Here is a 22,283-nt window from a genome sequence, read left to right as displayed (position 1 = left end):
GGAGGTGTTCGGCGAAACGATCGCCCAACCTCCGCTTAGTCTCCCCGATGTAAATCAGCTGACATCTAGAGCAGCGGATGCAGTAGATGAAGTTGGAGGAGATACAGGTGAACCTTTGTCGCACCTGGAACGACTGCTTGGGTCCTTGAATGGAGTCGAGGGGGGAGGTGAAGGGACAGGTGTTGCATTTCTTGCGGTTGCAACGGAAAGTGCCCGGGGAGGGGGTGGTACGGGAGGGAAGGGAAGAATTGACAAAGGAGTTGCGGAGGGAGCGGTCTTTGCGGAAGGCAGACATAGTAGGAGATGGGAAGATGTGGCGAGTGGTGGGGTCACGTTGGAGGTGGCGGAAATGGCGGAGGATTATTTGTTGTATTTGCCGGCTGGTGGGGTGAAAGGTGAGGACTAGGGGGACTCTGCCCTTGTTGCGAGTGCGGGGATGGGGAGAGAGAGCAGTGTTGCGGGGTATGGATGAGACCCTGGTGCGAGCCTCATCTATGGTGACGGAGGGGAAGAACGAGGACATTTCCGATGCCCTGGGGTGGAACGTCTCATCCTGGGAGCAGATGCGGCGTAGGCGGAGGAATTGGGAGTAGGGGATGGAGTCTTTACAGGGGGCAGGGTGGGAATACGTGTAGTCCAGATAGCCATGTGAGTCAGTTGGTTTGTAGTGTATGTCGGTCAGAAGTCTGTCCCCTGCGATGGAGAGGTCAAGGAATGGTAGGGAAGTGTCGGAAATGGTCCAGGTGTATTGGAGTGCCGGATGGAAGTTGGTGGTGAAGTGGATGAAGTCAGTCAGTTGTGTGTGGGTGCAGGAGGTGGCCCCAAAGCAGTCGTCAATGTAACGGAGGTAGAGGTCGGGGATGGGGCCCTGGTACGTATTGAACAAGGATTGTTCAACGAACCCGACAAAGGCAGGCGTAGCTGGGGCCCATGCGTGTGCCCATAGCTACGCCTTGTGTTTGGAGGAAATGGGAGGAGTCAAACGTAAAGTTGTTGAGGGTGAGGACCAACTCCGCTAGGCGGAGGAGGGTGTCAGTGGCTGGGTATAGGTTGCTCCTCTGGTCGAGGAAGAACCGGAGGGCTTTGAGGCCATCCTGGTGGGGGATGGAGGTGTAGAGTGACTGGACATCCATGGTGAAGATGAGGGGGTGAGGGCCTAGAGAGTGGAATGCACGGAGGCGGCGGAGAGTCTGAGGTGTCTAGAACAAAGGTGGGAAGGGATTTGACCAAGGGGGATAGTATGGAGTCAAGGTATGTGGAGATGAGTTCGGTGGGGCACGAACAAGCAGAGACAATGGGTCTGCCGGGAGAGCCGGGTTTGTGGATTTTGGGGAGAAGGTAAAAACGGGCCATGTGGGGCTGGGGAACGATGAGGTTGGAAGCGTGGTCGTGCAGGGCGTGGGAATTGATGAAGTCGGTGATGGTGCTAGATATGGTGGCCAGGTGCTCGTCAATTTCATAGCATTTCAAGCAGAGTGCAGGGCACCAAATTCGATTTCATAGCATTTCAAGCAGAATGCAGGCCACCAAATTCAATTTCATAGCATTTCAAGCAGAGTGCAGGCTACCAATACAATACAATACAATTTATTTGTTATCATTTGAACCTCTTGAGGTTCAAACGAAATTTGGTTTCTGAGGTCATACACACAAGAAAAAGAACCAAGACCCAACACAATTTACACAAACATCCATCACGGTGAATCTCCTCCTCACTGTGATGGAAAGCAAAGTCTTATCTCTCCCCTGCACTCCTCCCGATGTCAGAGTCAAAGTCAAATTCAATTTCATAGCATTTCAAGCAGAGTGCAGGGCGCCAAACTCAATTCTCATTGCATTGTCATTAAGGGCTAACAAATAATTTATTGCAAGTACATTGCAGACTCACAGTTCAGTTGATTCACAGCTTAGAATCACAGCTGTGGACTCTCCCTCGCGATCTTCCAGAGTGACTGACTCATGTCCAGGCATCTGGGGTTTTATAGTTCTGCCCCCCCCCCCCCCCAGAAGGGGCGTTACCTTCATTGTGGTGATTGACAGGTGAGAGGACCAATCAGCTGATCTCAAGTTTTTTTAAACACTTATAACTTTTTTATTTTTCATCGATTCAAAAAATCTTCAGGGCTACCTCAGCGGAGGAGGACTGAGTAAGATCGCCAAAAATTATAGCGATATGGTAGCGTTTTTTCTAAAATCAATATACAGCGCAGACAGGAAGTGGTCAAGATGAGACTTTTAGTTATATAAATGAGGAACATAGATGGGATAGATAGTCACAGTATGTTTCCAATGGTAAGGGAGTCTAAAACTAGATGTATGTTTAAGGTGAAAAGGAAAATATTTAAAGGAGATCTGAGGGGCACATCTCTCGCACATGGATATATGGAATAATTTAATCACAGCATTTAAAAAGGATTTTTACAGATATACGAGCAGAAAAGAAACAGAAGGACATGGGCCAATTGCAGAAAAATAGGATTTGCTTAGATAATCATCTTGGTCGATGTGGACAGATTGGGCTGAATGTCATGTTTCTATGACTCAGTCGTTCCGCAGTGTTGCTTTTTATTGCTTTTTATTGACTGCCTCTTGGTATGTGGCTAGTGGTCACCTTTGGGACAGTGAATTTTCAATATATTCAAGTTTAAGTTTAGGCTTGGCGATTTGATAGACATCTGCAGGCACCACGCGCCTAAAAGTCAATGTCCATGCATGTTGATTTTCAGCTGGAAGTAGACTATTCTTTCCCCCTCTCATTGAGATGCAGTACCACTGTTGGTGGAACCTAAATGGATGCAGATTCGGAGAGGAATCTGTTCCCTGCAGATAAACATCAATCATTGCTTCATCTGCCAAGAAGCCAAGCAAGAAAATGAAGGAAAAAAAATCAAAGATTTCCATTATATATTGCCTTTTCACAACATCCCAAAGTGTGATCACCGTTGTCATCTGATAAACGACATCAGAAATGTATAAAATGCAGTGATAATGATCTGTTATTTATTCAGTAATATGGAGTGAGGGATAATAATGGCCTGAACACTGGGAGAACTGCCTTGCTCAAGCTCTCCATTCGATAGTGATGTTGAATCACTTGCATTCACCCAGCTCAGAAACTGGGCAGGAAGGTACTGCAGATAATAATAATAATAATGGATGGGATTTACATAGGGCCTTTCTAATACTCAAGGCGTTTTACATCGCATTATTCATTCACTCCTCAGTCACACTCGGTGGTGGTAAGCTACTTCTGTAGCCACAGCTGCCCTGGGGCAGACTGACGGAAGCGTGGCTGCCAATCTGCGCCTACGGCCCCTCTGACCACCACCAATCACTCACACACATTCACACACATTCACACACAGGCAAAGGTGGGTGAAGTGTCTTGCCCAAGGACACGACGACAGTATGCACTCCAAGCGGGATTCGAACCGGCTACCTTCCGGTTGCCAGCCGAACACTTAGCCCATTGTGCCATCTGTCGTCCCAGATGCTGGTCTACACTCAATATAGTCACAAAATTCAGGAGTAACTCAGCGGGTCAGGCAGCATCCCCGGAGAGAAGGACATTTCGGGTCAGGTCACAACCCGAAACGTCACCCATTCCTTCTCTCCAGCGATGCTGACTGATTACTCCAGCATTTTATGTCTATCTTCAGAAACTGGGCCCTGGTTTAATGTCTCAACCGAAGACACCACCTCCTTTTGTATAGCAGAAAAGGCTCAGACTAGATTTTTGTGCCTAAGTTTCTGAAGTTGGAATTGAATTGGAGAATATCATTAAAAACCACAAATGTCAAATCCTCTCTTAGATAATATACTTTATTTTTAAGATAATACTATTTCTATCCTGTTTTCATTATGATATTATTTCTAACTAAATGATTCTAGATTTAGATTTTAATCATGTTAGCATTTGATTGCATTAAAAAATTAGCACCTGACCCAACTAAATGTATTACAGGATGTGGGTGTTTAGTTTAGTTTAGTGGAAACAGGCCCTTCGGCCCACTGAGCCTATGCCGACCAGCGATCACAACACACTAACACTATCCTACACACACTAGGCACAATTGTACATTTATACCAAGATAATTAATGTACAACCTGTACGTCTTTGGAGTGTGGGAGGAAACCGAAGATCTCTGAGAAAACCCACGGGGTCACGGGAAGAACGTACAGACAGCGCCCGTAATCAGGATCGAACTCTAGTCCCTGGCGCTGTAAGGCAGCAACTCTACCGCCGCACCACCATGCCACGGGGTGTTGCTGGCACGGACATTGCTTCATAGCCGTCTCTTAATTGGCCTTATGCAACATGGTTTGTTAAACCATTGTAGAGGCACGTAATGCCCCTGTCCCACTTAGGAAACCTGAACGGGAAAACTCTGGAGACTTTGCGCCCCACCCAAGGTTTCCGTGCGGTTCCCGGAGGTTGCAGGTGGTTGCCGGAGGTTGCAGGCAGTGGAAGCAGGTAGGGAGACTGACAAAAACCTCCGGGAACCGCAAAGTCTCCAGAGGTTTCTGTTCAGGTTTCCTAAGTGGGACAGGGGCATAAGTGTGGAGCAACATTACTGTGGGTCTGGAGCCACATAGAGGCACTCTGAGGATGGATGGTAAAGTTTGCAACAATTCATTGCTATTACTGATAGAATATTTTGATTCCAGATGTTTAACTGTTTGATGATACCAGCAAATGGCTCAATCTATCCATCAATCTTGCAAAAGATTGATCATAACGGGATTCCGGATTCATGTCTCTGCAGTATGATACCATGTGACAAAAAAAATATTTGCAGTCTCCCTCATGTTAAATAATCACAGCAACCATCATTTCTTATTTGCTGGTAAATGCAGAGGTTTTATTGGGTTGTTGTTCCCATCTCATTGATGATTTTTATGGACGCACCTAGCACTTTTACTTTTACTATTTACCTGATTGGAGAGTCAAATGCAACGAAATTTCGTTCAAGGTGCACTGTGTCTAGGTGTATATCTGAATGACAATAAAGTTTTCATTCATTCATTCATTCATTGGAGAGAATCTGCAGAATGGCAGAGCAATTCAGGATCTTAAAACACATCGTTAGATTTATTCTGTTTCATCAGGAAACTCCTGGCACGAAATATTCATGGGTAATGAAAGTTACATTTAAAAGAAATATTTCCGCACTAGGATGTGAAATTGTGTTGCCAGTAAAGTTGTGTTCTGGAGGTGTGTAAGAAGGAACTGCAGATGCTGGTTTACACCGAAGACAGATGCAAAATTGCTGGAGTAACTCAGTGGGACAGGCAGCATCTCTGGAGAGAAGGATTGGGTGACAAGTCTGAAGAAGGGTCTCAACCCAAAAAGTCACTCATAGATTATCTGGTCTGAACACTGACCTTCCCTCTTTGAGATATGATTTTCACTGATGTGATGAGCAACTTCTGTTTTTGGACAGGACACTTCTAGACCCTTTTTCCACACTGGCTGGTGGATGCAAATGGTTGTAAAGATAGGGGTACATCCACAGAATGATTGGTGAGGCAAGGTCAGATGGGTTTTCACATGTGTAGGAAGGAACTACAGATGCTGTTTTAAACTGAAGATAGACACAAAATGTTGGAGTAACTCAGCGGGACAAGCAACATCTCCAGAAACAAAGAATGGGTGACGTTTCGGGTTGAGACCCTGACGAAGGTTCTTGACTAGAAACGTCACATTTCCTTCTATCCAGACCTGCTGAGTTACTCCAGCATTTTGTGGTTTCTCACATGTGTTGGGTTGGTTCCTGCTGCGGACTCATTCAGGCTGTTTTATTCTTCAGATATTGGCCAGCACAGTCAGTGGTGCTGCTGCCAAACCACTCCTTGGTGTTGGAATTGAAGTCTCCTATCCAGAGTATGATTTGTGCATGTGCCACTCTCAATGTTTCTTCCAAGTGTTCATCAACATGGAGGAGAACTGAGGGAGCAATATGGAAAAGCAACGCAGAGTTGGTGTTTGAAGTAACGACCGATTTCTTAAACTGGTGCACACCAGGAGGCCAGCCAAAGCTGACCTATCAAGTGTGACTTTATTGCCTTCCCTCACAGTGGGAAACGTTGATTCTGCCGTGTGGGGATGTTCATGATAAATTCTATCGTGTATTGTGTTCTTTTTATTCGTACGGCTGTATGGTAATTCAAACCTCACTGTACCAATTGGTGCATGTGACAATAAATGTAACTTGAACTTGAACTTAACTTGAACTTGAACTTGGTATATTGTTTAAATTCTCAGATGACAAGATTTCTCAGAAACTTGATTAACAGTAAATCAAGGTCTTAATTGCAGAAACTTGATTAACAATAAAACAAGGTCTTGCACAGAGACTTGATTAACAATAAAACAAGGTCTTAATTTAAAAATGGAACTCCGAAAGACTTAATTAGGTGACAAACAGAATGAGATGATTATCCACAAGTCTATATTCATTAACAGTTAATCCAAATTTCTGTTACAAGGATGAGTGCACATATAATCAATGAAATTCCTGTTTGGCTTTGTCTGCTGTTTCCTGTCACCACATTGAATTGAATTGAAGTAACAACATGATATACAGTAGACAATTAAAAATAAAACATTATAATTTAAACATGTGAAGAATGAAATATAATACAGAGCAAAAGGAGGCTACAGACTTTTGGCTGTTGAGTAGAACAACTGCTCATGGTAAAAAAAAGCTGTTTTTATGTCTGGCTGTGGCGGCTTTGACGGTCCAGAGTCGCCTTCCAGAGGGAAGTGCTTCAAAGAGTTTGTGGCCAGGGTGAGAAGGGTCAGAGATGATCTTAGCATTAGCACAATCCACATCCCTATTTACTAATTATTAGCCCTCACTATTGTTGACCCTACAACAGAACTAATTTGTAGGAAAGAACTGCGGATGTTGGTTTGAATCGAAGGTGGTCACAAAATGCTGTAGGGACAGGCAGCATCTCCGGAGAGAACTAATTCATCAGCTTCTGGAAAAATGGGAGGTGATAGGAGGTTTCCCGATGCCATGAGAATGAATGGGGTGTGGAGTCGATGCCGAGGGCTGTTCCTATCTGTACACCACTGTGCAGCTCCTCTGGTGGATCTAAAAGTGTAATGTTCCCTTGTGTTTGAGAAAGTTACAGCAGGGCTCTGAGTAAGGGCCTGTCCCACGAGCATGCGACTCCATGCGGCAAGTGCGACCTAAAGGGCCGGTCCCACCAGCAAGCGCCTGCATGCGGCAAGCGCGACCTAACGTGGTCGCTTGAGCCGTACGGTCTCGCGGGGCCGGTCCCACTTCGATCGCCGGAGCCGCATGGAGTTGTGCGGAGCTGGTCCCGACATCACGCGGGGCTCCGAAAAACTGACCGTGTTTAAAAATTCCGCGCCTGCCGGCCCGCAGCCACCTCGACAGGCATACGCAGCGTCTCAACGCCGTGTCACTCACTCGACCTCCGCGCGGCTCCCGCTTCTGGTTTGGTCGCGCTTGCCGCATGCAGGCGCATGCTGGTGGGACCGGCATATAAGGACTGACTGGGGAAATAACGTATTGTTACAGAGCAGATGGAAGGCATTTTCATTCCCTGTTTAGTTTCAGAGTTCAGCCATGTGCCATGTTGACATGTGGAGCCAAGGTTTAGTGCATCACAAGAAGGAAACTCCGCATTATGGCGATCTTCTTGCAGATGATCTGCAGAAGGGTCTCAACCCGGAACGTCACCTGTCCCTATTTTCCAGAGATGCTGCCTGACCTGCTGAGTTACTCCAGCACTTTATTTCCTGATTGCAAAGACTTGCCCGTTCTATACATAGCTTTCCAAATCGACAAGAATGTAATGAGTTGTTTAAGAAGGAACTGCAGATGCTGGAAAATCGAAGGTAGACAAAAGTGCTGGAGAAACTCAACGGAAACTCACCCGCTGAGTTTCTCCAGCTAGAATGTAATGAGACTGTCTTTAAATTGATAACCATATCACTGATTTTCCACTGATGTGTGATTCATTTTAACTCCTAGTGATAAGAAGTTTTCCGCCTTGGGATTTGGAGCAAGAATTCCTCCGAATTATGTGGTGAGTAATTTCTGTTGAACGGTGCCATGTTGCTCAAGCAGCTTTGGGTGTAAACAGTTTCATTCCGTTAGCCCCACTTTGGTTTTCTGTGCAACACCTTCCTTTTACGGCCCTGCTTCGATCTGTCCAAGTTTTTATAAGCATCAGATGACTTCCTTCGCTCAGTGCTACTTCCCATTCATGAGCCTTCTGTCCTCTTCCAGCCTGGCTCTGATGCAGATTTGCATGTTTTCTCAAGATTCAAATCAGCCTTGCCCTGAGCTGCAAAACCATCTGCTCTGCCTGTCTCTGACTCTTTATTCTATGTCCATATCTAACATTGGCAGTGATTCTGTCAAGATACTTGAAAAAGAAAAATTGGCACTCATTTGGTAATATTTTCCAATTAATATGGTTTGCTCATACATCTTGGCTGAAACACTCTCCCCATTGTAGCTAAAGGTAGTAGATAAATCCTTATGTTGCATATTCCAAATACTTTATTTATGCATAACTTTGTGTCCTACTTATTGCTACATATGCCGCTAAATTTCCATTTAATCTAGTATAGATCTAGTATAGTTCACCAGTAACTTTACCCTGTACATTTTCTTTTTTGGTTTCTGCCTTGTTAGTTCAAAAACTTGGAATAAAATTGTCTTTAATTTTCCAAACAATTTATTTGTCAAAAAGGAAAATTGCTTATAATTTAAAGAAAACTTTATATAATACTATGACGGCTTTAAACGTTCTTTAATATAATTAACATGTCCACATCTGCTTATAGAAAACTTGTCTTTAAGTTGAGAATTTCTTTCTGAGTATGCACTTACCAATCTTGGAATTTATTTTCCAATATTTATAATTCAAAATGTAACTCTCTGAGTTTGAGTAGGCGAGGGTTGAATGTTTCTTTCTGTGTGAGAACCTAGAACAAGAGCCCTTGTTTAAAAATAAAGAGATCCTTATTTAAGACAAATACAAGGGCAGCACGGTGGTGCAGCGGTAGAGTTGCTGCCTTACAGCGCCAGGGACCCGGGTTCGATCCTGACTATGAGTGCTGTCTGTACGGAGTTTGTACATTCTCCCCGTGACCTGCATGGGTTTTTCTTCGGGATCTCCGGTTTCCTCCCACAATCCAAAGATGTACAGGATTGTAGGTTAATTGGCTTGGTAAACTGTAAATGTAAAATTATCCCTAGTATGTACGACAGTGCTAACGTGTGGGGATCGCTGGTCGGCGCGGACTGGGTTTGCCGAAGTTTCCGCGCTGTATCTCAAAACTAAACTAAACAAGGTGGTTTTATTTGTTTTCCCAGAAGGTTATAAGTGTTTGAAGTCATAACATGGAAACGGGTCCTTTGGCACACCAAGTCTGTACAACCATCAAGCACCTACTTACATGAATCTGCATTAATCGCTCTCTACTTTCATTACATTCCCATCAACTCTCTTCAGTTTCTGCCACTCATTAACAAAGCAGGCACAATTTATCATGGCCCATTAACCTACCAACCTGCAAGTCTTTGTAAAATATGTATTTTAGATAAGTGAGAAAACTGGTGCAGCCAAAGGAAATGCACACAGTCAAAGGGAAAACCTCCAAATTCTAAAACAGGCAGCACAGGAGGTCAGGGGTGAACTTGGATCACTGGAGTTTTGAAGTATTAGCTCAATTAGCTACACCACTGTGCTGCTCACAAAGGGCGGTAGAAGGGAATACGTTTAAGGCAGAGATAGTCATGAACAAGGAGACGAAAGGTTACTGTCAGTAGATGGGAATGCAAAATTAATGTTGCAATCAGATCAGCCATAATCTGTATTGCAGAGCACGTTTAATTGATGTGGCTCACTTCATTCAAATGCTTCACTAATGATATTTTATATAATGTCGACCAGCCATGTGGAGGAAATCGAAAATATTACGATTACCAACTGTTCAAAGTTGAATCATTACTAAATGAATGACTGTATTTCTCAGAATCACCATGAATCAATCCATTTGATACTCGATCATGCATTTAATGTTCTGTGTCTTTTCTTAAATATATGCTCATTAGGGAATAAATGAGACTTGTTAATTTATGACATTATTGTGTTCAGTGAAAGAGGCACACAAGTTTCCTCTTGTACGAGCTGGCTCAGATTGCATTATAAACTCTTGTATAAGTCTATTTTTTGTCTCCATATCTTTTGCATAAATGTTGTTTCAGTCTCACAAGATAGGAATGAAATTGACTGATTGAACGATGATGGTACAATTGCTTGAAAGCGTGCACCACCACACTCGAGAACAGTTCCTCCCCCTCTGTTTTCAGGTTTCTAAACAGTCCTTCCAATAGACAATAAACAATAGGTGCAGGAGTAGGCCATTCGGCCCTTTGAGCCAGCACCGCCATTCAATGTGATCATGGCTGATCATCCCCAATCAGTACCCCGTTCCTGCCTTCTCCCCATATCCCCTGACTCCGCTATCTTTAAGAGCCCTATCCAGCTCTCTCTTGAAAGCATGCAGAGAACCTGCCTCCTCCGCCCTCTGAGGCAGAGAATTCCACACACTCACAACTCTCTGTGAGAAAAAGTGTTTCCTCGTCTCCGTTCTAAATGGCTTACCCCTTATTTTTAAACTGTGGCCCCTGGTTCTGGACTCCCCCAACATCGGGAACATGTTTCCTGCCTCCAGCGTGTCCAAACCCATAACAATCTTATATGTTTCAATAAGATCCCCTCATCCTTCTAAACTCCAGAGTGTACAAGCCCAGCTACTTCATTCTCTCAGCATAAGACAGTTCCGCCATCCCGGGAATTAACCTTGAGCTAGGGTACTGTCCGATTCACTTCCATCCCATCGTGGCACATTTAACCTTGTCTATGGAACCGATGCGCTACAATGCTGAGAACCATATTTTGTTCTCTGTATCTTCCCCTTTGCTCTATCTATTATACTTGAGTTTGACTTGATTGTATTTATGTCCAGTATATCTACCCTGTTTGGATGGAATACAAAACAAAGCTTTTCACTGTACCTCAGTACAAGCGGCAATACTAAACCTAAAACCAAAAATCCGAACATAAACCAATGTTTGGTTCCAGTCATTGCATCATAATAAACGGAATATGTATTTAATCAGGATAATTTTCTCAGTTCAATTGAAACAACTCTGCTATCTATGCATGAATGTGGGAATGTTGTGCACACTGCAACAGCAGAAGGGAGCCAACGTTTTTTTACTACTTGCACCATTCCCAGACATAAATAAAAATGTACAAAATAGAAACAGCAGTTCATGTAGTCATTCAAAGCTTTCTCATAAGCAATCATGATCAACCTACACTTCACTTTCCTGCTTCATTCCCATTTCTTGACTGAACATAAAAGTCAGTAGGTCGTTTGTCCCTCTTGCCTGCTCCACCATTCAATAAGATCATATACTTTACTTCAAAGTCACCTTCCAGCATTATCCCCATATCCTTTAGCTCCTTTAATATCTAAAAACCTGTTTTAAACCTCCATGTCCCTCGAGGATAAAGAATTAAAAACATTCACATTGTCATTGGTGGAAAAATGTATTCTCTTCTATGTACTGATGGAAGACCCCTAGTTTGAGACTGAATTCTGGTTCCCAGCTAGGGAACCACCAACTCCACATATGTTCAAGTTCAAGTTCAAGTGAGTTTATTGTCATGTGTCCCTGTATAGGACAATGAAATTCTTGCTTTGCTTAAGCACACAGAAAATAGTAGGCATTTACTACAAAACAGATAAATGTGTCCATATACCATGATATAAATATATACACACATGAATAAATAAACTGATAAAGTGCAAATAGCAGAAAGTGGTTATTAATAATCAGAGTTTTGTCCGAGCCAGGTTTAATAGCCTGATGGCTGTGGGGAAGTAGCTATTCCTGAACCTGGTCGTTGCAGTCTTCAGGCTCCTGTACCTTCTACCTGAAGGTAGCAGGGAGATGAGTGTGTGGCCAGGATGGTGTGGGTCTTTGATGATACTGCCAGCCTTTTTGAGGCAGCGACTGCGATAAATCCCCTCGATGGAAGGAAGGTCAGAGCCGATGATGGACTAGGCAGTGTTTACTACTTTTTGTAGTCTTTTCCTCTCCAGGGCGCTCAAATTGCCGAACCAAGCCACGATGCAACCGGTCAGCATGTTCTCTACTGTGCACCTGTAGAAGTTAGTCTTCCTTGACAAACCGACTCTCCGTAATCTTCTCAGGAAGTAGAGGCGCTGATGAGCTTTTTTGATAATTGTGTTAGTGTTCTCGGACCAGGAAAGATCTTCAGAGATGTGCACGCCCAGGAATTTGAAGTTCTTGACCCTTTCAACCATCGACCCGTTGATATAAATGGGGCTGTGGGTACCCCTCCTACTCCTTCCAAAGTCCACAATCAGTTCCTTGGTTTTGCTGGTGTTGAGGGCCAGGTTATTGCGCTGGCACCATATGGACAGTTGCTCGATCTCTCTTCTGTACTCTGACTCATCCCCATCAGTGATATGTCCCACAACAGTGGTGTCGCCAGCGAACTTGATGATGGAGTTCGCACTGTGGTTGGCTACGCAGTCATGGGTATAGAGTGAGTACAGCAGGGGGCTGAGCACGCAGCCTTGAGGTGCTCCCGTATGCTTTTAAATTCTACGAATTCACCTTGACCGTAATCCTTTCTTGTTACTGGAATTTGTTCTCGAGGATGACAGAAATAAATGAGTATACGTATGCATTACAATCTGAGCAGTGTCAGCTCTTCACATGATTGCTAGAGGCAAAGCCCAGTTGTAGGTTGGAACACCAGCTCAAAGAGTATCTTCAAACATCTGGGACTCCACTTTGTTACTGCTACACATTTTATATAGGCACGTGTACCAAGATACCGTGAAAAATATCCAAGGAAATCATACCAATCATGAGTACATCAACGTACTGCAAAAGAGATATAGAGCTCTGACTATGTGTAGGTAGGAACTGCAGATGCTGGTTTACACCAAAGATAGACACAAAATGCTGGACTAACTCAGCGGGATAGACAGCATCTCTGGAGGGAACGAATGGGTGACGTCTCAGGTTTGAAGAAGGGTCCCATTCCTTCTCTCCAGAGATGCTGCCTGGCTCGCGTAGAGCTCAGATTATAGTGATTTTGGTGAATGTGGGATTAGTGATCATAATACCACAAGAAAATTAGAAATTCGGACTGCAAATAATTTTTGGATCTTTATTTTGGGCCTAAAATAATTTGTATTCATTGGGTTTACATCGACCAAAATCCCCAAACTGTACCTGGCAGATTATTCTATTCTTTGATCACCTCATGTGTAAAAACGTATTTCCTGAAATCAGTCCTAAACTTATCTGTTAACAAATTGAATTTGACTCCTGTATGTTTAGTTCAAATGGAATGGAAAATTATGAAATATGATCTCCAAGGCACCAGTAAAAAAAATCAAGTAAAAATGTAATATTGAACCTATTTAGTCATCTTAATACATGGGCTTATACCTTTATATACGAAACAGCATGGAATTGTGTAGAAAACTCATCCTTTCCAACTAACTGTGTGTCTTGCACTAGGAGATTACAAACTTAATTGTGGAATTATGAAGTTTGAGTAGAGTAAGCAATATCTTAAATGTGAAGTGGCACCTTAAATTAGCAAAATAAAGAGATTGGAAATCCAGTTCTTTCAGCACTCTCCACCAACAAGTATGGAAAAGGGCTGTATAAAATAAATAAATAAAAAAGTCATACTTACACAAAATCATTCATTGAATGTTGAAAAGCTCTTTGAGAATTTACCTCTGCCGAGGCCTACTCGCCTCGCAAGCCTGGCATTGGGCCCTGTTGTTTAGCTTCAGGTGTTTTCGAACTTGGAATGAAGATGTTCAACTAAGCCACAACTCCTAGATGATCCACACATGACAATATCACTGTAGTATTGGTGTAAGAAGGAACAGCAGATGCTGGTTTACACTGAAGATGGACACAAAATGCTGGAGTAACTCAGTGGGTCAGGTAGCACCTCTGGGGAAAAAAAGAGTAGGAGACGTTTCGAGTCTAGACCCTTCAGCATCCTACTGTAGTATCGGTCCTGTACTGTAGTATTGACTCTGAATATTTTTTAAATACTTGGCATTAATTAGTAGATTGATATACTGATAACAGAGCATAATACAAGAAATACTAATGCAATACAGCTCCTGTGTGCAACTGAGACTCTCTGAACAGGAGCAATTAGATCCATTTTTTGCATTTCAATATATTATTCTGAAACAAACTGTCAGAAAATTGAAAAATGCTCATTTATTTGGTACATATTTTAAAAATAGTAAAATGAAACTGTGTAAAAGCGTAACAGCTTGCGTTTAATTTACAAGTTCACAAGACATAGAAGTAGAAGCATTCGGCCCATCAAGTCCACTCCACCATTCAATCATGGCTGATCTCTGCCTCCTAATCCCATTTTCCTGCCGTTTCCCCATAATCCTTGACATCCATTCTGATCAGGAATTTATCTATCTCTGCCTTAAATATATCTACTGTCTTGGCCTCCACAGCCCTCTATGGCAAAGAGTTCAACAGATTAACTACCCTCTGACTAAAGAAGTTCCTCCTCACCTCCTTTCTAAATGAGCACCCTTTAACTCTGAAGCTATGATCTCTGGTCCTAGACTCTCCCTCCAGTGGAACCATTATTTCCACATCCACTTTATCCAAGCCTTTCATCTATGGAGAGAAGAAATAGGCGACGTTTCGGGTTGAGACCCTTCTTCAGACTGATATCGGAGGGGGGCGGGAAGAAGAAAGGAAGAGGCTGAGACAGTAGGCTTGTGGGAGAGCTGGGAAGGGGAGGGGAAGGAGGGAGAAAGCAAGGACTATCTGAAATTAGAGAAGTCAATGTTCATACTGCTGGGGTATAAACTACCCAAGCGAAATATGAGGTGCTGCTCCTCCAATTTGCGCTGGGCCTCACTCTGGCAATGGAGGAGGACCAGGACAGAAAGGTCAGATTCGAAATGGGAGGGGGAGTTGAAGTGCTGAGCCACCGGGAGATCAGGTTGGTTATTGCGAACCGAGCGGAGGTGTTGGGTGAAGAATAGGAAGATCAATATCTGTATTGATCTTCCTATTCTTTCTCACTTTTGTAAATTACATTCAGCGACAAGGAATAGGTGACATTTCGGGTGGAGACCCTACTTCAGTCTGAAGAAGGGTCTCGACGTATTCCTTTTCTCCAGAGATGCCGTCTGACCCACTGAGTTACTCCAGCTTTTTGTGTCTATCTTCGGTTTAAACCAGCATCTGCAGTTCCTTCCTACATATTCAGTGGTCTTCATGAGGTTGCACCTGGACTGGATATCAGAGCTGATTTCCCAGCTGAGGAGCAAGAAAATTGCTGCACAGGCTAACCTGCAAATGTGTAACCACTGCATTCATGCAGGAGTCCTGTGCTTCGCAGGCATTTAACATGGGCATAAGCCAGCGTAGTCTGAGACTACATAATTCCAAGGTTGACCAGGGTTCTGGAATGTTCTGGAGCTGATGTTTCAGCAGTCACTACTCATCTTTTAACATTGGTTCTGAAGGTGTATAAGATCAAGAGAGGCATTGATCGGGTAGATGCACAGAGTCTCTTGCCCAGAGTAGGTGAATCGAGGACCAGAGGACATAGGTTTAAGGTTTAATAGGAATCTGAGAGATAACTTTTTCACACGAATGGTGGTGGGTGTATGGAACAAGCAGCCAGAAGAGCTAGTTGAGGCAGGGACTATCGCAACATTTAAGAAACAGTTAGACAGGTACATGGATAGGACAGGTTTGGAGGGATATGGACCAAACACAGGCAGGTGGGACTAGTATAGCTGGGACATGTTGGCCGGTGTGGGCAAGTTGGGCCGAAGGGCCTGTTTCCACACTGTATCACTCTATGACTCTCTTGTTTATTGGCATTTTGGGACTGTACACTGCAACTGGAGGCAATTATTTTTCCTTCGTATTACTTGGCTGTCACAACAATATTAAAAGATATTATTTGTAAACTATCGCTTTGGACTCAGGATGCTGCCAGTACAGTAAATGTGATTTTCATTACTGGGAACATCAAGGGAATGATTCGCTCATGAGTAAATGGCAACAATTGAGCCTTTGCGTGAATCAACAACACGTTCTCCTTTCCAGCGCGGAATAAATCTTTCATTAGCAACAAAAAAGGAATGCAATCTCTTTGTGAGAAGAATCGGGAGCATTAATATTTTAGTTTATTTTCCTATACTATTTTCTTTTGCAGGTCTCACACAATTTTGCCATTAATTTCAATTCTGAAGATGAGGAATGTGAAGGTAAGCTGCAGCCTATTTCTATCACCTGAGGGCATGGTACTGCTGTCAACTTTATTTCACCATCATGTAATCTATTCTGCACTGCGACACAGTATTCTGGAGGATCAGATACTAACCTTTCGGGAGTCTTTCACTGTAGTTTCCACCGACAACCCCCTCTCATAGCACCTCGGACTGTGGAAGATAGATTCAATACATAATGTCATAGAAACATGGAAAATAGGTGCAGGAGTAGGCCATTCAGCCCTTCGAGCCAGCACTGCCATTTAATATGATCATGGCTGATCATATTAAAATCAGTACTCCGTTCTGGCGTTTTCCCCATATCCCTTGATTCTGTTCGACTAAGAGCTCTATCTAACTCTCTCTTGAATACATCATATCTAACTCTCCCTTGAATACATCAAGATTGTCAGGCCAAATCTTAAAGTGCCTCGTTGATCGATGAATCTCGTAATCTGAGGAAGCCATTTCTTTGTTAAATGGTGAATCTGATCTCAAAGTATTCAGTATTTTCCATCAAATGATTCTTCCAAAGCCGGGAGCCTACAATACACAGTGCAAACCAAAGCAGAGATTTCTGTGTGAAGATTCATTCTAGAATTGCTATTCTCTGATTAATGTAACCATACAGTTAGAGCCTAATGTGGACAAGGTATATATTAGCTAAATAATCAGTAGCAGGCATCTTCAATGTTAAACAGCAGAGCTCATTGAAAGATACACATCCTCTCTTCCACTGCTGAACAGTAATTTCCCCTGATGCCCATTGTAACCACATTAGTTGTCACTTAGAAAGTTACTAAACTAGAATTAGAATTGACTTAAAAAATGTGACTTTACAGGCAGCTGAAGCCAATTAAGAGATTACTGTCAGTTTACATGAACCTTGTTTTACAGTAATTTCCTCGTTAAAAGCATTTCATTGACATGATTCATCCAACTGCATGCACAGCCCTAAACATATGGACATCCGTGTCTCATCAAAATTGGCACATAGTCAATAATAAAAAAATAATTTCTTGATCCAATCAGAAATATTAATTACATATTATTCAAAATCAAGCATTCAATGAAATCTAAACAAGTTGAGTCTGTATGTTTTGCTACCTTTTTGTCCACATCACTGAAATGTATTGCAGATGCAAACCTCTGTCCTTGGCATTCACCTCTGTTAACCCTAAACATCTCCCTAATGTGGATAGTGGTGGTCACACACGTGCATGCTCACACACTTAACGCAACTACGTAAAAATATTACACACGCACAAGGAACTGCAGATGCTGGCTTACAATAAAAGGCACAAAGTACTGGAGTAACTCAGCAGGACAGGCAGCATCTCTGGAGGACATGGAGTGTTGATGGTTTGGGTCGAGGAAGTGTACATCCCTTGTTAATCCACATGAGCTCCCTGCCTTATTTTCAAAGGGCACTACATCCTTCCCTACCTCCTTCACCATCACTTTACTTCTGTGATCAAGATAAGAGATCAAGTAGCAATAGTTGCTCTTCCCAGCAGGCATCAGAATCCCAGCATCCAACACTGCCCCTTTCTTCATAATGTCTGCATCATTTTCCTGTGGTGATTTTATTCATCAACAACAAACTCAATCATTTCTAACATGTTTTCATAAGTGATATGAGCAGAATTAGATCATTCGGCTCATCAAGTCTACTCCGCCATTCAACCATGGCTGATCTATCTTTCCCTCCTAACCCCATTCTCCTGCCTATTCCCCATAACCCCTAATGCCCGTACTAATCAAGAATCTATCTATCTCTGCCTTGAAAATGTCCATTGACTGGCCTCCACGGCCTTCTGTGGCAATTAATTCTATAGATTCACCACCCTACGTCTAAAGACAGGAACAGCTGCAGGTACAGCAGGCAGTGAAGAAAGCAAATGACATGTTGGCCTTCATAACATGAGGAGTTGAGTATAGGAGCAAAGAGGTCCATCTGTAGTTGTACAGGGCCCTAGTGAGACCACACCTGGAATATTGTGTGCAGTTTTGGTCCCCAAATTTGAGGAAGGACATTCTTGCTATTGAGGGAGTGCAGATTCACAAGGTTAATTCCTGGGATATCGGGACAATCATATATTGATAGAATGGAGCGGCTGGGCTTGTATGCTATGGAATTTAGAAGGATGAGAGGGTATCTTATTGAAACGTGTAAGATTATTAAGGGTTTGGACATGCTCGAGGCAGGAAACATGTTGCCGATGTTGGTGGAGTCCAGAACCAGGTGCCACAGTTTAAGAATAAGGGGTAAGCCATTTGGAACGGAGATGAGGAAATACTTTTTCACCCAGAGAGTTGTGAGTCTGTGGAATTCTCTGCCTCAGAGTGCGGTGGAGGCCGGTTCTCTGGATGCTTTCAAGAGAGAGTTAGATAGAGCTCTTAAAGATAGCGGAGTCAAGGGATATGGGGAGAAAGGCAGGAACGGGGTAGAGATTGTGGATGATCATCCATGATCACATTGAATGTCGGTGCTGGCTCGAAGGGCCGAATGGCCTACTCCTGCGCCTATTGTCTATTGTCTAAAGAAATCACTCATCTCCTTCCTAAAGGAACATCCCGTTTTCTGACCCTTCCATCATCTGTGCATTGTCAATTGATTTTCCATCATCCAGGCTTGGCCATGCTACTGTGTCGTCCAACTAAACGTAAGGAAAAACAGAGCCAATGCCTTGAGTCCCAATATAAATAGTGTACCTACGTCCCACGCCACGCCACACCATCTGTTTCCCACACCACCCACACACAGAGTACGTGAAGCAGATAACTTCAGTCTTCTACTCCACCCCAGGCTAAGCTTTCACACTCTTATGTTTCCCACCACCTGTTGCCAAGGTTTCCTACCCCTGCCTCACCTTGGCCTCCATGTCAAGCCTTAAAACTCGTTTGCTGAATTCCTTTGTCAATAGGTCTGTTATTTCTCAGGACATTCAAGTGATTTCCAAAACGACACCTAGTGTGCTATAAATACAATTTATTTCAGCAACCAATAAAAACTATCTGTTCAAAGATGTTCACGGCAACAGCACAAATGATATGGGGTAAAGAATTCTGATAATTCAGCACCCCCAGGACTTTGGTTTAAGAGAAGAGTGGAAAATGAACTCTCTAGGAAGGAACTGTAGATGCTGGCTTAAGGGCCTGTCCCACTTTCCCGAGTTATTCACGAATTTTCCTGAGTTATTCCCGAATTCTCCCGAGTTTTCAAACTCGCAGAATATTCGTAACGAGTCCGTAGGAGGCCGTGAATATATCGTAGCGGCTCGTTATTCCAGCCGTAGGTATTCGGGGCTATTTTTTTTACTCGTGGACATTTTTCATCGTGCTGAAAAAACGTCCCGACTTACCTGATGCCCCGAGTTCCTACGGCTGGCATAACAAGCCGCTACGATGTATCCACGGACTCCTACAATACAATACAATTCAATTTATTGTCATTTGGACCCCTTGAGGCCCAAACAAAATGTCGTTTCTGCAGCCATACATTACAAACAAATAGACCCAAGACACAACATAATTTACATAAACATCCATCACATTGCTGTGATGGAAGGCCAAAAAAACTTCTCTCTCCACTGCACCCCCCCCCCCCCCCCCCGATGTCAAAGTCAAAGTCAAAGCCCCCGGCGGGCGATGGCGATTGTCCCGTGGCCATTAAAGCCATGCCAGGTGATGCAAGGTCGCACACCGGGTCTTGGTGTTAGAGCCCCCGGCGTGCGCTCGCAATCCCGCGGCCATTCCAAGCCGCGCGGGGCGATGGTGTAAGGCCCCGCTCCAGGAGCTCCTCAACCCCGCAACTCGGGCAGGAGAAGTCGCCGTTGCGGAAGCCCCGAAAAGCGGTCTCCCTCCAGGGACCCGCGGGCTCCCGGTGCCGCCCGCCAGACCCGCAGTTGCAGCCACCGAATCTCCGGAGGTCGGGCCGCAGCAGCGTCCACCACAGCTCCACCCGCTCTGGACTCTGCCAGCTCCGCGACGGTGAGGTGAGTAGTCGGCACCACAGCCCCCGGTCTTCCTGTTGGAGGCCGCTCCTCGTTGCAGCCCCAACGACAACGGAGACCCGACAAAGAAAAGGTCGGGTCTCCCGTGCAGGGAGAGATTTAAAACTTACCCCCTCCCCCCCACACCACCCCCACCCCCCCACACACATACCCCAACAAAAAATAACAAAAACTACATAGAAACATAGACATAAAATAATAAAAACGCAGACGGACTGCAGAGGCCACTGCTGACGAGAGTCGCGCCGCCCACCGAATCGGACTTGTTACAAACATTCTGCGAGTTTGAAAACTCAGGAGAATTCGGGAATAGCTCGGGAAAGTGGGACAGGCCCTTTACACGGAAGACAGACACAAAATGCTGGAGCTCTTCAGACTGAAGAAGGGTCTCGACCTGAAACGCCACCCATTCCGTCTCTCCAAAGATGCTGCCTGTCCCGCTGAGTTACTCCAGCATTTTGTGTCTGTCTTGAGTGTGTCTAGCACAGGGAACAGAACCCAATTATCTAAACGCCTAACCATTCCGGTACGCAAACAAGGGGAGACCAGATTATCAGAGTTCTATTCTATTACCCGATTCAATACTTCTCGAATGCCCAGCACTTAACAATGAAGGACCAGCAGTGCAGAGACAGCAGGTATAATTTTATTGGAGACCAGTATCTACAATTCCTTGCTTCTAAATTTAACGTAATTTGTTCAAGCTTTATGAAGATTGCTTTCTTTTAATGAATTCACATGAAAGCAGTTGCTAACTTAACCCTGTCTTTATTTAAGGAATACAAGGAGTAGTTGAGTCCTATCAGAGCTGTCTACCTAAAATCCAACTTTATGGGCCAACGAACGTGTCTCCCATCATAGGCAAGGTGGCGAAAGTGGCTGCTGAGGAGGAGAAGACAAAGGAGGCTTCCGTATGTAGAATCTTATACAATACTCTTTATCTGCAGAAGTACATTGGGGATGCCATTAACAGTTTCAATATGGACAGTTAGACAAGTATACGGATAGGACACGTTTGGAGGGGTATGAGCCAAACGCGGGCAGGTGGAACTAGTGTAGTTGGGACATGTTGGCCGATGTGGGCAGGTTGGGCCGAAGGTCCTGTTTCAACATTGTATGACTGTATGACTATCTCTCTATGCACAGGTGATCATTCATAGAAACATAAAAAAATAGGTGCAGATGTAGGCCATTCGGTCCTTAGAGCCAGCACCGCCATTCAATATGATCATGGCTGATCATCTAAAATCAGTAACCCGTTTTTGCTTTTCCCCCAAACCTTTAGTCCTAAGAGGTAATTCTTATTTGAAAACATCCAGTGAATGGGTCTTCACTGCCACAGAATAAGTTTTTCCTCATCTCAGTCCTAAATGGCCTATCCCTTATTCTTCAACTGTGACCCTGGTTCGGGACTCTCCCAACATCGGGACCATTTTTCCTGGATCTAGCCTGTCCAATCCTTTAAGAATTTCATATGTTTCTATAAGATTCCCTCTCATCCTTCTAAATTCCAGTGAATACAAGCCCAGTCGACCCATTCTTTCATCATATGTCAGTCCCGCCATCCCGGAAATTAACCTGGTGACCCAACACTGCACTCCCTCAATAGCAATAAAGCCCTTCCTCAAATAGACCAAAATTGCACACAATACTCTGGGTGCGATCTCACCAGGGGCCGGTAAAACTGGAGTAGGAAAGGCCAACATGCCATTAGCTTTCTTCACTGCCTGCTGTACCTGCTTGCTTACTTTCAGTGACTGATGTACAAGCACACCCAGGTCTCGTTGCACCTCCCTTTTTCCTAATCTGATCCCATTCAGATAATAATCTGCCTGCCTGTTCTTGCCACCAAAGTGGATAACCTCACATTT

The 22,283-nt window shown here is 44.0% G+C and overlaps 1 protein-coding gene across 1 annotated transcript in view; it reads left to right on the top strand.

Annotated features, from left to right (window-relative positions):
• Nucleotides 1-22,283, top strand: part of cpne7 (copine 7) — a 181,615-nt gene that overhangs the window by 138,245 nt on the left and 21,087 nt on the right. Inside the window, exons 12-14 of the mRNA XM_033035666.1 lie at nt 8,013-8,067; nt 16,342-16,393; nt 21,190-21,323. Coding sequence (XP_032891557.1) covers nt 8,013-8,067; nt 16,342-16,393; nt 21,190-21,323 — 241 coding nt within the window. The remainder of the gene's footprint in view (nt 1-8,012; nt 8,068-16,341; nt 16,394-21,189; nt 21,324-22,283) is intronic.

This window comes from Amblyraja radiata, chromosome 17, assembly GCF_010909765.2.
Source record: "Amblyraja radiata isolate CabotCenter1 chromosome 17, sAmbRad1.1.pri, whole genome shotgun sequence".
Taxonomy (NCBI): domain Eukaryota; kingdom Metazoa; phylum Chordata; class Chondrichthyes; order Rajiformes; family Rajidae; genus Amblyraja; species Amblyraja radiata.
This window is presented reverse-complemented; position numbering and strand designations above follow the sequence as displayed.